This window comes from Ixodes scapularis, unplaced genomic scaffold (assembly GCF_016920785.2).
Source record: "Ixodes scapularis isolate PalLabHiFi unplaced genomic scaffold, ASM1692078v2 PGA_scaffold8__174_contigs__length_109621045, whole genome shotgun sequence".
In the NCBI taxonomy this organism is placed as follows: Eukaryota; Metazoa; Arthropoda; class Arachnida; order Ixodida; family Ixodidae; genus Ixodes; species Ixodes scapularis.
This window is the reverse complement of record NW_024609883.1, coordinates 86,743,627-86,757,113: the sequence shown is the minus strand read 5'-3', so window position 1 is coordinate 86,757,113 and position 13,487 is coordinate 86,743,627. Positions and strand designations below refer to the sequence as shown.

General features: G+C 44.5%; 1 protein-coding gene across 1 annotated transcript; it reads left to right on the top strand.

Annotated features, from left to right (window-relative positions):
• The first annotated feature begins 4,453 nt into the window (after window positions 1–4,453).
• On the top strand, window positions 4,454–13,026 carry LOC8053749 (trissin receptor). Its single transcript, XM_040206593.2, has 3 exons — window positions 4,454–4,655; window positions 7,806–8,086; window positions 12,016–13,026. The coding sequence occupies exons 1-3, from the start codon at window positions 4,454–4,456 to the stop codon at window positions 13,024–13,026; spliced, it is 1,494 nt and encodes a 497-aa protein (XP_040062527.2).
• The last annotated feature ends 461 nt before the right edge of the window (window positions 13,027–13,487 follow it).

Below are 13,487 nucleotides of genomic sequence, written 5' to 3'. Positions count from 1 at the left end.
TCCATCTTCACGTGAACAAGAAGAGCTCTACATTTTTTTTTTGTCCTTGTAACAGTGGAAACCGATAAAAAAAAAAAAAGAAAAACTTCCATTTACTTACTATTCTTCAATGTTTATTGTGTGGGACAATCAAATTTTCGCACTTTGTTTAAAAATGTCAACAAAAACATTTCTATAGATATGCATTTATATGGCTCCCATTTAGAGAATCTACAAAACGCATGCCCAAAGTATATGTCCTTTTTCTTCTTCTCAGCATATTTGAACTGAGGACGAGTGATTTTTGGCACTGATAACACGGCACTGCATATGAAAATCGGTAAAGTAAAAATCCTGTCGTTCAAGTATGTGGATGTCATTCTTCCTGCTCGGGCAACAACCCATCACTTCTTACTCGAATATTTATGCCACGTGCATTATTCACGACAATCTCTCGACTGATAGAAGCATAGATTGCAATACTACAACGCTAAAACATTTTTTTTTTATTTCTCTTCATCTCGGACATTTGAATTCGATATATATTCTGCGAAACTTGTAGATGCGACAAAACGGTTTCTCGCACACCGTATAAGTTTGTTCATAACTCATTTGTGCATCCGTTTTATTAGTACGTGCCACTTCAGACTACGATGGAGCGCAGCGGATTCTACGAGCTCTTTTAGCCAATCCAGCGTTGCGAACGTAGAACGTGGCTATGCACGTCCCTATGCGTGGCTGCGTCTCTTTTGAAGGGCACGTGGCACTTACACGACTGTTGATTGGTCGCGGTGACCCGTAGCGTTCTCAGCGGTTCGTGGTAAGTCGGAACGGAGGGTGGTATATTCATTAGGGTTGAGCCAGACCGCGTAAAATATTCAAGGTCCATGCATTAGCGATTCCCAACGCATCGAAGGATGTTCGGCGTCGGATTTGATTTCAATCGCTGAGTCGCAGCCTTTTTAATCGCGAAGACCTTACGTGGAGAGGTCCAGGAGGCTACAGGTTTGCAGGCGTTGGTCGGTGGTACGGGACGAGCGCATCTTAAATGCGCCGCCACAGTCACTTCGAATGGTACAACAGTTGCACTACTTAAGCGCAAAGAGGACTTTATTTATATTTTTTTCCTAGCGTCAGGTGTACCTGTCTGGGTTTCATATGTGGTAAAACAGATCTAGCGGGTCCCAGAACATTAGCACCCTTAAAAATTGAGGGCTGCGTTCGAGTGGGACCGGACATTTCATCGAACGCCGTTTCGTCGAACGCCGTTTCATCGAAGCCTTTTCATCGAATGCCGTTTCATCGAACGCCGTTTCATCGAACACCGTTTCATCGAACGCCGTCTTATCGAACGCCAGGGTGGCATTCCCGCTTCCTGAACCTGGTCGGAGGTGCCCATCCCAGGTTCTGGAAGTTTTTGACTTGCATCGCCACAAAACATCAACTGACGGAAGACAAGCTGGAGGCGATGCTGAGTTCCCAAGAATATCCTCGCCAGAATATGGCCATAGCGGCAAGGAATGAGAAGGTCCGCTTTTTTTATGAGAACCGACGGACCATGGGGGGGGGGGGGGGACTTTTTGAGAGCAATTGCTCATCATTTAAACCGGTGAATGGCTGTCGCAGGAACACATGAACCCCCGAAAGTTTTCAAATAAAATTTGAACTGACGTACTTACTTTTGACTTCATTGAATCTTAAAACTAAAAAGAAAACAATGTTTCGTTGTAGTTTCATAAATAGCACCTCAGCTTTAGCAAATGCAAGCTTCGGGCAGTAAAAAAGTATCAATAGAAAGTACCAACTCACATGGCTAAAGTTGTTGCGCCTGTGCAAAACCTAAGTCGCCTTCTGGCGTCCATGAGTTGGAGTGCGCTCTTACCGGGAGTGTGACTTTTTATTTATTTGTTACAATACCCTCAAGGTCCATCAGATAAGCACAATGTGCGAGACAAACATAAAGATCGGTACAAATATCCTCATGGGTTACTTGAACCGAAATAAATTGTAACAGCTACAAGTTTGGAGATTAAAAAACCTGAAGATGAAATGGGTGAATGACACGAAGATGCACCCGATCCGTGCATAAAAGAACATCTTTCACACTTTTTCATTTAAAAGACATTCGATGAAACGGCCGTCAGCGATTCGATGAAATGGCGTTCGATGAAACGGCGTTCGATGAAACGTTAATTTTTTCGATGAAACGGCGTTCGAAAAAACGGCGTTCGATGAAATGTCCGGGAACCGGGTTCGAGGTCTTTTCCAGTGCTAGAGCCACTGACAGCTTAAAAAAGAAACGCAGACCCTGGCTTAAGTTCACCCTTCTTGCCTCTCAATTGGTTTTTGGACATTTCCATTGGCTGATGCTGTAATCTTATTGGCTGCGGAGCGATAATAAGATGCTTGGGATCCGCTACACCCCGGTTTGCTTGAGCAGTCAGGGAAGCGCAAGTTCGTCTGCTACTTGTGCAAGGGTTGCCGTGACGTTAGAACGCGCCGAGTTATGACTGGCTCTGGTTGGAAAAATGAAGGGCAGACCTCAATGCTATAGCTGCCTGGAGGTCTCTACTCAGTATCCTTTTAATCGGGACCAGTCAGAGCTCGGCACTCCAACGTCGCCGCAAGCCCTGCACAAAAAGCAGACGAACTCGCGCTTCGCATAGTGTTCACCCAACACGACAAACTTTCGTCGTTTTGGGTTATCGCTGGATGTCGGATGTCTACATTTTTGGCGGTCTTTTAGCCCGATGACAGCGCGATGTGCACACTGCGGCAGCTCAACAGCTACATTTAGTTTTGTTTTATGTTCCTTCGTCGATAAATGCTAATCTAAAGTTTGGAACGAGAATGTTGTCGGAGAATGGGCGACGAAAATATTAACGTAAACGTGAGCTCGTAAGGCGTCATATTTGTAACTAACCAATTTCTGTTACCCGGGACAAGTCCAAATAATGTAAGTTCTTGTACGTGATAACATGATACAGGCTATGTAATAGAATTATTAAGAAAGGTTATTTTCAAGACTCTTATCAAAATAAGAAAGCCAACAAAGGGAGAATTCGCCATTATATTTTGAAGATGCACAGGCTAAGACGTATATTTAAACCTAGGAACGAACGCGTACATAGCGGGAGGGATGCGGTTACATTATCGAAAAGTTGTCTCCTTTTCTCATACAATCTACAGCGCTCAATGTTTAGCCCACAGTTCATACATGGCAGCGCACTGCTATTAAACACATACCTAAATCGTCATATTGGAGGTAAGATGGCTGACGCGGCAGGACTTGATCGGGCGAATACCAAAAGGGAGGTAGTCTTTTGTCAAAAGGATGTCGTCCCTCTAGCAGGCAAAGCAAGCCCAACGTCGGTATACCCTACAAGAATTCCTGTGTATTTAAAATTATTCGTAAACTTGTGTCATGACCGAGCTAGAATGAAATGGCACGCTTTATTGTGGCCTTCACGTGGGGGCTGGTTTCTTCCTCCCACCGCAGCTCGGTGGGATCGCTGCGACCTCATCCTTCCTACAGCTATTTAACTCTTTTAAAGAGGCAGCCGAGCCTCACAACGTTGGTCTCTTCGTTCCAGGGTCAATTTGGAGGCATTTTCAGACTAGCTTAGTCTACAGGACTTGCCCGCCTGCCAGCCAGGACTTACACGAAATGGGTCTTCGCCTTCTTAAAAAAAATACAATTTTTTATAAACAAGTGTTTATTCGTCGTAAGCTATACGTATTTCAATCAGTGCACTACAGTTGTTTTATACGAGCACATTTTCAAACAACTTTGATCACGGTGGTCGGAACCTTTGTTTAGGGTGGTTCAGGTGGTACACGGTGGGGTGGCGATGTAGCGTTCCCAACGCATTAGAAAATCTCCTATTGCTTTTAGGTGAAAGCAAAGACCGTAACGAATGCCACTGTCTAGCGCAGCCGTGCTTGTATACGGCTATCACGCTCGAACGCGGGTAGATCGCTGCACTGTTAATAAAGAAGTCCCTGGTTTCACACCAGGAGACCTAAACTCGTCAAACACAAAGTTGGAGCTTTGAGTTCGCGGAGCGTGCCGATTGGGCGTCGGCGTAAAAAGGGCGAAGTCATCGTCGTGATAGGCTAATCGGTGAACTCCGTGAACTGCGGCCTTCAACTTTGTGTCTGACGAGTTTAAAGGCCCAGGACCCTGCGGTTTTCTTTTTTTTTTTTTTTTTCAGTCGCGCACCAGTCATTTAGTTGTGTGTGGAGGTTTGTGATTTTCCTTGGCCCCCTTATTCTCTAGCTTCAGAGATTATTACCGTTCTTCTTGTCCAGCTCGCTTGCACCTTTGCATTAATTGCATTATCACCATATCTTGGCCTATAAAATATGATGGGGACTATTCCAGAGAGAAATATACACGCAAAGAAATAAGCCATTAAATAAATATGTGTCAATGTTTATTTTTCGTTCCCTCTCTGACCCAGGGACGCTCCCGATGGAACTTCCGTGTCGAGATCCGAGCAAGTGGTCCGAACCCCAGCGCGAGCTCCAGATCAACTGCAGCGCTTTGACGGGGAACATCAGCTGCTGTCCGTCAGGGACCGAAGAACCCGTGGACGGATGGATTTTCGATCGCACTTACGTGAAAGTCATCCTCGCCATAGCCTACACCCTCGTCTTCTGCTGCTGCTTCTTCGGTGGGTACCTCACTTGCACCACCAAAAGGTGCTGGACAAGAACGCCCGAATGTCGAACTTTCCCGTGGCGCTCAAGAAGGCCACAGCAGGCTAGAGATGATTGGACATGACTACGGCGTCGGCGTTCGGCTATAGGAGTCGCCTTCTTACTGATTGGACAGGAGTTCCAGTCGAACGCTGACTCTGCGCTCGTGTCCAACCTCTGCCCTACGATGGCCTTCTTTGGCGACGCAGGAAAATTCAGCACTTCGGCTTTTTATTTACTTTGTAGCTGTTTCTTGTTGCACCGAACTGCTATGTTCCGGTTGAGCCGATCAAAAAGCGCCAAAAGTGAATCGTCACGGCTCTTGCTGCGTTGGGGATTCTGCTTTCACCGAATCAACCAACCACAAACAGAAGGCACGGGATCGCGGCGCATTCATGGTGCGTGATTGGCTAACTCGGTGATAGCAGGCGAGCAAAAGTGATGAACACCGTGACGAGACAGTTTTAGCGCTGCTTGATTGAATCTATCGGTTCCTTATATCGGCTGAAGTCGGGCCTAATGTGAAACGCAGTGTACTTACGTGGTTTCCCCCCCTTTCAGCTCCAAACTATTCATCAAAAGACCACGTGAAACCATGCACGGCAATGAATTTAGGTGCGGAGAAAGAAAAAAAAACTGATTTGCGACGTTTGCCTTAACGTAGTTATGCGCAGATTGAGCCCGTTTCATGTAAGATGGTATCAAAAACGTGCTATTGTCATCTATGATACCGCAGCGTTTGTTTAGGATGCTGCTATTTGCAACAAAGCCAAGGCACATCATAACTCAGTGTTCAAACCGCGTGTGAGGCTGATCTTCCGTTGGTATTGGCGTCGCTCACCAATATCAATGACAGATACCAGCGATCGCGATTTGTGCTTACGTGTTCTCACCGGATAATGCCGCTTTCTGGTTCTCTGCAGAGCGACGATGAGATGCTCCGTATTTGCGTCGTCCCACGTTTTCTCAAGCCGTCATTGACTATGCAGGGCGCGAGTTCGTCTGCTTCTTGTACGGGGTTCCGGTGACGTCAGAATGCGCCGAGCTCTAATTGGCTCTGATGGGTAGACATCAGTCGTCAATGCCATAGGTGCCTTGAGGTGTACGCACTATCCTTTTAATGGGAGCCAATCAGAGCTTTATGTTCTGACGTCACCGCAACCCCTGCCGAGAAGCAGATGCGCTTGCGCTCCGTATAGCGGGCTATCTACACGCGTTATAGCTCGTGTAGGTTTTTTTATTCTTCGCACATCTTTGGGCAAGGATAATTGCTCAGATATGAGCTCTTCACAGTAAATGAATAGGCCGGTTTTGTGGAGAACCAAATTAACGCTATTATCTTATCCAGTGTTGCGCACCTTTTGAGTGTTATATCCAAAGTGAGATATGTAGCGGCGCGTAAATTACCAATCAATAAGATACTGGCGCCGTTTGAGTGTGAGAGAAGGAATCTCGTCTTTCTAACGATGTATTCTAACTATGAACTTAAAGTGTACAAGTGACGGTATCATTAATCTTCGAAAGCTATGAGATAGTCCATTCAATTTAGGCCAGCGTACTGGAGATGAAAAAGCGGTAATCCACATTCTTTCACCAATTATTTTTGCATACTTATTGTAGCGTAAGGAAAACTTTTATACTATCTTGGTTTCTTACGTCACAGTGTAATTATTACCGGAATGTTTTTTTGTTTTTTTTTAAAGAAGGTAGAGGTGCTTTTTCTGCATGAATTAGAGGACGGGGGGAGAAGTAGTGACGATAAAGAGGATGATGTTGTTCTGCCAGGTGCGCCAATCTATAGCTCATCCTGAACGAGTAATATAAAACAAGGTCCAGTGATTTTATTACGTTTGGCGGCTTTGTCTATTTATTGCGTAGCTTGTGCGTTTGTTTGCACCCCAAACGCACCCACTTGCTTTTGCTTTTTCGACCTCAAGCAATGACGGCGTGCGCTCGGCTGCCTCGTCATGGCGCGTTCCCTCCCGCGTTCTCCTCGCCCTTCGATTGGCGCGCTCCTGCTTGCGTTCCAATGCGTTGAATACGCACTTTTGGAACGATCTCTCGCCATATAAAAATAGAATAGTACAACCAACGAGAAAGCGATTGAAAAACAAATGTGAAAGAAGGCAGTCTGAACAAGATAAAAGGGACAGGGGATGACAGGGAAACGAAGAGAACGGGAACACAAGCTCTGTGCGTTCTGCCTTCTGGCATGGGTTTCCGCATTCCACTGGATTTTTTTTTTTTTTTTTCAATGTGAGTTTTGGCATTTTTGCGATTTTAGTTACTTGAAATTGTGAGCGTGCTTCAAGGTTTTGCGTGGGAGGCGGCTGGCTCTAAAAATATTGACGTTAAAACAAAACTAGCGAAACAGAGTGTTGTTCGCGACCCGAGAGAATGCGGCGCCACTCAGCGATCACGACGCGAAGCAGCGCTCCGGGAGGCTACCGCCTATCCAAGCGTGAAGCAAAAACTTGCTCAGCCTGGCGGCAAAAATGTGAAACGGGGAAACATTCCGTTAGAGTCGCGGATAGCGTGAACCTCTCTTGTTGTTAAGGAAGCACTTAAAAGAGGGCGTAAAAACGAAGCATTTTTATTTAGAACTGAACAACGGAGCATAATCCAGAACACTAAGCGCTTTGACCACCTCGTTGCTTTTTGCTTAATAAAAGACAGGTAATAAATTCTTACTTGTCAAGTAGCAATCTGCTACAAGCAAAAGATTGCTAAAGTCTCAAAAAAGGTTGTTCAGTCTTTAACACTCCATTTTTTGTATATTCAATTTTCTCTGCGCATTGATTTAGCGTGTCAATGCATTTGTTATAGCTGAGAGTTTTAGCAGGCGGTAAGCTGCGGAGAGCGAGTACAGCGGGCGCGTGTTCTCTATCCATGCCACAAAGTTACGGCACAAGCTTCCGTTACTAAACCGTAGCTCTAGGTTACGGACTACCAAAAGCTATTAGTGTTCCTGGTTTTTCGAGATCTGGGATCAGCGATAGGCAGCATGTGCTTTCTCTCATCGGTTGTAGCGCCATTTCCTTGTTCGCCCTTCCTCCGCTACAATGCCTCACCGGCGCTGCGGTGTAACCGAGGGGAAAAAAATAAATGAACGAATTCCCTCGCAGGTAACCTGCTGGTGATCTGCGTGGTGATCCTGAACCGACGCATGCGCACCATCACCAACTTCTTTCTCACCAACTTGGCGGTGGCCGACCTGTGCGTATCCATGTTCTGCGTCTACCAGAACCTCTTTTTCTACCTGACGCCACACTGGGTGTTCGGAGACTTCCTGTGCCGCATGTATTTCTTCGTCCACGGGCTCAGCTACACGACTTCCATACTCATTTTGACCGTCATCTGCGTCGAGCGCTACATCGCCATCGTGCATCCCATGTGGAACAAACAGGTAAGACCCTGCAGTCTCCGCTTTGTCATGACTGGCCCTAGTAATAGTAAGACTGGAAGTAACTTCATCTCGGAAGTCCTATAACTCATGGAAGGCAGTATTAAGAGAGGAATCGTTTAAATGTCTTTAAAATACATTAATTAGTCGTTTGGGCAGCGAAAAAGAGCCTTTTCTTTAATCCATTTTTCTGCTCAATTTAGAGGAGGAAATGAATTGTTGTACAAGTCTTATGACGTCAGGTCAAGTGACACCAATTGTCCCGCTAAATATAGCGGGGAAACTGGATTGGTGCATAGGTTTCGTGACGTAAGGTTGGGTTATGTAAATTTTCCCGCCAATTTAAGTGGGTAAATTTAACGGACGTATAGCTCTCTAAACGACGGGTCACGTGACATCAATTTTCTTATGAATTTAGCGGAGAAAATAAATTGGTGTTTAGGTCATGTGACGCGATTTCGCGTCCAAATTTAGCCCGAAGAATGCATTGTTGTATGGGTCACTTGACGCACTGACGGACCGTCAAAATTTCCAGATTAGCCTGTTTTAGAGAACCTTTTTGCACGTTCGAAACAGTATGAGCGGTCCTTCGTGTGCAGAAATGCTTCCCTAAAGCTCTCTATTAGCTAGAGGGCGTTCAGCGATTCACGGGACTGATAATAAAGAGTTTTAGGGAACCGTTTTCGCTCATCCCATAAAGTAGGAAGGGCCCTCTGCTACGAACTGCCAATCTGCGAGTCCTTTTGCGGCAACACATGTGCAGGTCGTACCGGAGGTCTTATCGTGCCATATCGGATGGGGAAAAGCAATTCCCTAAAACTCCCTAATATGTTTAGACCCCACACCAACGGCCTGCTTCTGTGGCACAAAACATGGTGAACGTCATGCTCAGCTCCAAAGCGCAGCTTTTTCTTTTTCTTTTAGTTTTAAACATTATCAGCCCCAGCATTCGCCGACTTTCCTTCGTGTACATTTCATAAATTGTCTCTCCAAAACGCTGTGCAGGGGAGCAATCACTTAAGAGTTCTCAGTGTTCCAATTGCGCTTTCAGGGCAAAGTAGACGCTAGATTGCAGAGGTTATATGAAAGACCTATATGAAAAAAAAGTGTGAAAATTATGTAGTCTAGATAATTGAGTTTTTTTTTTTAATTAAAATGGTACAAAACAATTTCCTATATTATGTGCGCATAAGATACATATATCTACTTTAGCTGCAGATTCGAACACGTGGCGTATACTGACGACGAGAAAAAAATAAAAAAATAACAATATAAATTTTAAAAAAATGCGTGACGTGCGAAGGTAGTAGCGAAGTTAATGTTTCACGTGATTTTATTTTTATCTAGTGTTTAAATATTCTGTGGAAAATCCGAGTGGTATAATTCAATCAAACTGAAGTTATAAAAATTATAACTTAATATTGAAGTTTATTGACAGATATTATGAAACCTGCGTACGCATATGCGCTCACCAAACATGTATGGAACACAGGAACTCCATCTTTTCTCATGGCAGTGCTCTCCTGGATGCTGCTTGGCCTAGCAGTTTGGAACAGTTTGTTGAGTGGTACATCACAAAATTGTTGCTCGGCTCCCGTCGAAATAGCGCTCCCATGAAAAAAGACACAGTTCGCGTTTTCCTTTCAAGTTTGGTGAGCACTGTGCATCACGTCAATGAACTACAAAATCACTGGAAAGAAATGCACTAACAATTTAGAAAACCTGTTTTACTCAAACGACGTTGACGCTCACGATTGGTTCTTGAATTTTATAAATGTTTGGATTCAAACACTCTTTACGGAGTCAGTGAATCGACTAAACACTCTTCTCTGCACAACTTACGCTTTGCTTAAAACTCCTGGCGGCCCGATCAATATAGTCTAGGCAAGCGCTGTGAGCCCGTTGTTCTACGAAAGAAAACTTAACCAACACCAGAAGGAACGTAACGCAAACAACCTAAATCAACACAGAGTATTCAACGTAAAGCAAACAGTCTTGTTTAGTTTTGTTATCTCTTGAAGCATGTGACCCTTAATGTCCGTTACTTAAGCAGGGAAAATGTCAAGATTCATTTGTAGTGAGAGATTTGCTTTTGTAGGACATGAATAAAATGCTCCTGGAACTCGGCTTTCAGTTTAGTGCAGTAAGAAGTTGGAAGGTTGACAATTTCTAACAGAATTCAGCTAAAAGCTTCTGGCTTTCGCAGAAAATTTAAGTCACGCGTCAATAGGATTTTAAACTCTGTGTAAACATGTGGTATTTAAATTATATTTTGAAGGAGGAGAACCTTGTCCCACAAACAACAAAAATAAATGGTTTAAGTGCTGACAGAAATATTAGTTGTTTGTTTCGTGGTATTTGCTGACTGCAAGGTCTTAACCGTTTGCCTTACATTTTGTTTATGATATTTTATTAGTGTTTCAACTTTATTATAAAAACGAGTTACAGTAAACCTCCTAACACTGCCTTTTCCATAGGCGTTTTAAGAAATAAAAGTACCCCAATGCTCGATAACACTAATCGAAAAAGCCTGCAAAGTAAAACAATCCTTTTCTAAGCCCTCGTTCACCAAACTGGTTGCAGGACGCGCTGTCCTGTAATATTTCTTCGAACACTTTTTTTTTTCTTTACACCCAAGTCGGAAAATCTCGCGCCCAAATTGGAAATTCTTGCGCCATACGCCCAAAATGCAAAATTGTGCGACTTCAAAGGCTTCCCGGCAAGATAAATAAAATGTTGAATTCTGTGTGGGCCGTATGATTTGCCAGATTCGCAAACTGCGCAGCGGAAGAGTAGACTATATAGAACGTAGTGCGTTATATGCCAGTTTTATTTGTTAATATTTAAAAAAAAAGTAATCCACATATTCCTTGCAGAATATGAGGATTTCATTTTGATGTTGTGTTTGTCTTCTATTCATTTATATTTATTTAGTAAGTGTTTCCATAGTTTCCAAAACTATTACAAAGGAATTAATTAAATCGATGTTAATTTCTGTTGACACGTACCAAAATGTGCTTGCTATGATTTATAGCGCTTTACAATGCTTCCAAATGTTCATGTAGTTCGGAGAACACACATATTGAAAGAAGCAAATTATGTGGGCAGTAAGAGCTTGCATATTCGAACTGGACAAAAATGTGAACACTGAGTATTCTCATGTCATATATTACCAAGTCACGGTGTTGCACTGTAACATTATCTAGTCGCACTAACTGTCCGCATGCTAAGATTAGTTTTCATGCATGGCGGATAATAACTAACTTGTTGATAGGTAGTTTACCCCCAGTAGCCGGTTATTAAACTGCCCGAGTGGGGCTTCAGGAATATGGTCCATATTATCAATGTAGAAAATATGCCATTTCCACGTTTTCCCTTGACATGTAATACGCATATTCAAAGTAATGTCCAGCGACAAGTCAGCTGGTGGTCGTCGCTATAAAAAGCGAGCACAGCACGCGCATTACATGATTTGCACAGGATGTCATTCCTCGTACTTCTCTTCAAGAAAAACTAATTCGGTGAAGCTGAATTTATGAAGAAGGCGCGCTCTCAGTAGAAAAGCCAAACAAGGGCAGTTAAGTGACAGTGATGTAAGCCATGTGTATCCACGAATGCCACAACTGGCCCAGTTGTTTCGTTCTTCTGTATGACTTGCCTTTAGTGGAATTTGCATACTAATAAAAAGTTTATCTAAATTGCGCATTGAGAGCCAGGAAGCTTATTTTTTTCTTAATTTGAAAGATAGCGAGTTCATTCTGTTTTAACTAACTGGTTTCTGGCGCAGCTGAATCATAGCATAAACTGCTGCTATTATTTTCTGAAGCTCTAAACTGAGAGCGAGCGTACTAAGTTCTCTTTAGGCAGGTAACCTTTGAGTCGATGTTTTGATTCCCCACCTAGATGGGTGCGTTTTGTTTGCCTTTCTCCAGGTGGTGACATTGACGAGGCTGAGAGTGACCATCGTGACCGTATGGTTTGTTAGTGCCGCATACTGCAGCCCGCGCATCATCATGTACGGCACCGTCGAAGCCACTGTGGACGACAAACGCGAGGCTCTGTGCGTCCTCCAGAGGGCGCTGTATGACTCCATGACCTACGACTTGGTGAACTTTGTCGTGTGTTTTCTGGTGCCGCTGATCATCATCACCGTTCTGTACACCATCATCTGCTACGAGCTGTGGCACAGCCAGGCCATCGTGTCCCATCCGCAGAACCACATGTCCAAAACCAGCAACAATCATCACCCTCCGGCACACGGTGGCGGTGCCACCACTCCTGCACTGTGCCGGTCATGCTCGGAGAGCGAGTCGCCGCCATCCGTGAAGAAGCTGGAATACGCTCAAACATTGGTGACGACGAAAAAAAGCCCCAAGGACCTGACGTCCACCGAAACGAGGACAGTACCCTACCTCACCCCTGGGCAAGGGTACGACGAAGGGACGCAGTTGAGTCGCCAGTCCAGCTGCAATCGCTGCAGTCGCGTGAGCACTCCTCCTCGCAAGCAGGCAACCAAGCCTTTTCACTACGTGAACAACGCAGCCATGTCAGCACTGAAGCCTCGTCGCAAGGTCATCCGCCTTCTGGTGGCCGTCGTTTTGTGCTTTGCCGTCTGCAACCTTCCGTTCCACGCCCGCAAGCTGTGGCAGCACTCCAAGGAGTACAACGGATCGAGTACAGCGGCGGCCATTCTCACAGTCGTCACCAACCTAGTGTTGTACCTCAACTCTGGCATCAACCCGTTCCTTTACGCACTTTTTTCCAAAAACTTCCGGCAGTGTATGGCCGACGTGCTGTTCTGTCGGAGCCATAAGTTGCGCTACAGGAATCGCTCGTCCTTCAATGTTAGGTCCAGGTCCCTGAACTCTGCGGCTACTCCAGCAGCACCCCAAGCTCATCTTACTCACGGTGGACACCAGGCGGCGGCTCTGCAGCATTTGTGATGGGTCGATTGGTTCCTAGGTTTTCGTGTGTTCGCCGGCAGCACAACGCGGATATTGACATTGACGCTCTGGAATCTTAAAACACCGTCATGCTGCCTTTGCTACAACTGACTTGAGTGCCCAGTTTCGATGTTCTGTGACCGGCGGTCACCACAGGACGTAGGATGTTACAGGCTCCAATATTGTGTCCACACTTCATAATATTACGTACAAATAAGATTGGGGATACCTTTTTGTTGGTACGGTATTTCTGCGACTTTATAAATCTGTGTAAAGCGGGGTGGAGAATAAAAAGTAAGATGATATGAGTCGTAATTTAAATCACACCTGTTTAACTGCGACGATTTAAATCCAGATTTTTTTCGCAACAATATAATTTTTGTTTACTGATTTAATAATGTAAGTAATATAATTCCGAATGATTTAATTTAGAAAACAACATGATCGTTTCCCACTCTGGT

Coding starts and splice junctions, on each gene's coding strand:
- LOC8053749 (XM_040206593.2), top strand. CDS start 4,454: ATGGAACTTCCGTGTCGAGATCCGAGCAAGTGGTCCGAACCCCAGCGC. Junction 4,656..7,805: donor CTTCTGCTGCTGCTTCTTCG/GTGGGTACCTCA, acceptor ATTCCCTCGCAG/GTAACCTGCTGGTGATCTGC. Junction 8,087..12,015: donor ATCCCATGTGGAACAAACAG/GTAAGACCCTGC, acceptor GCCTTTCTCCAG/GTGGTGACATTGACGAGGCT.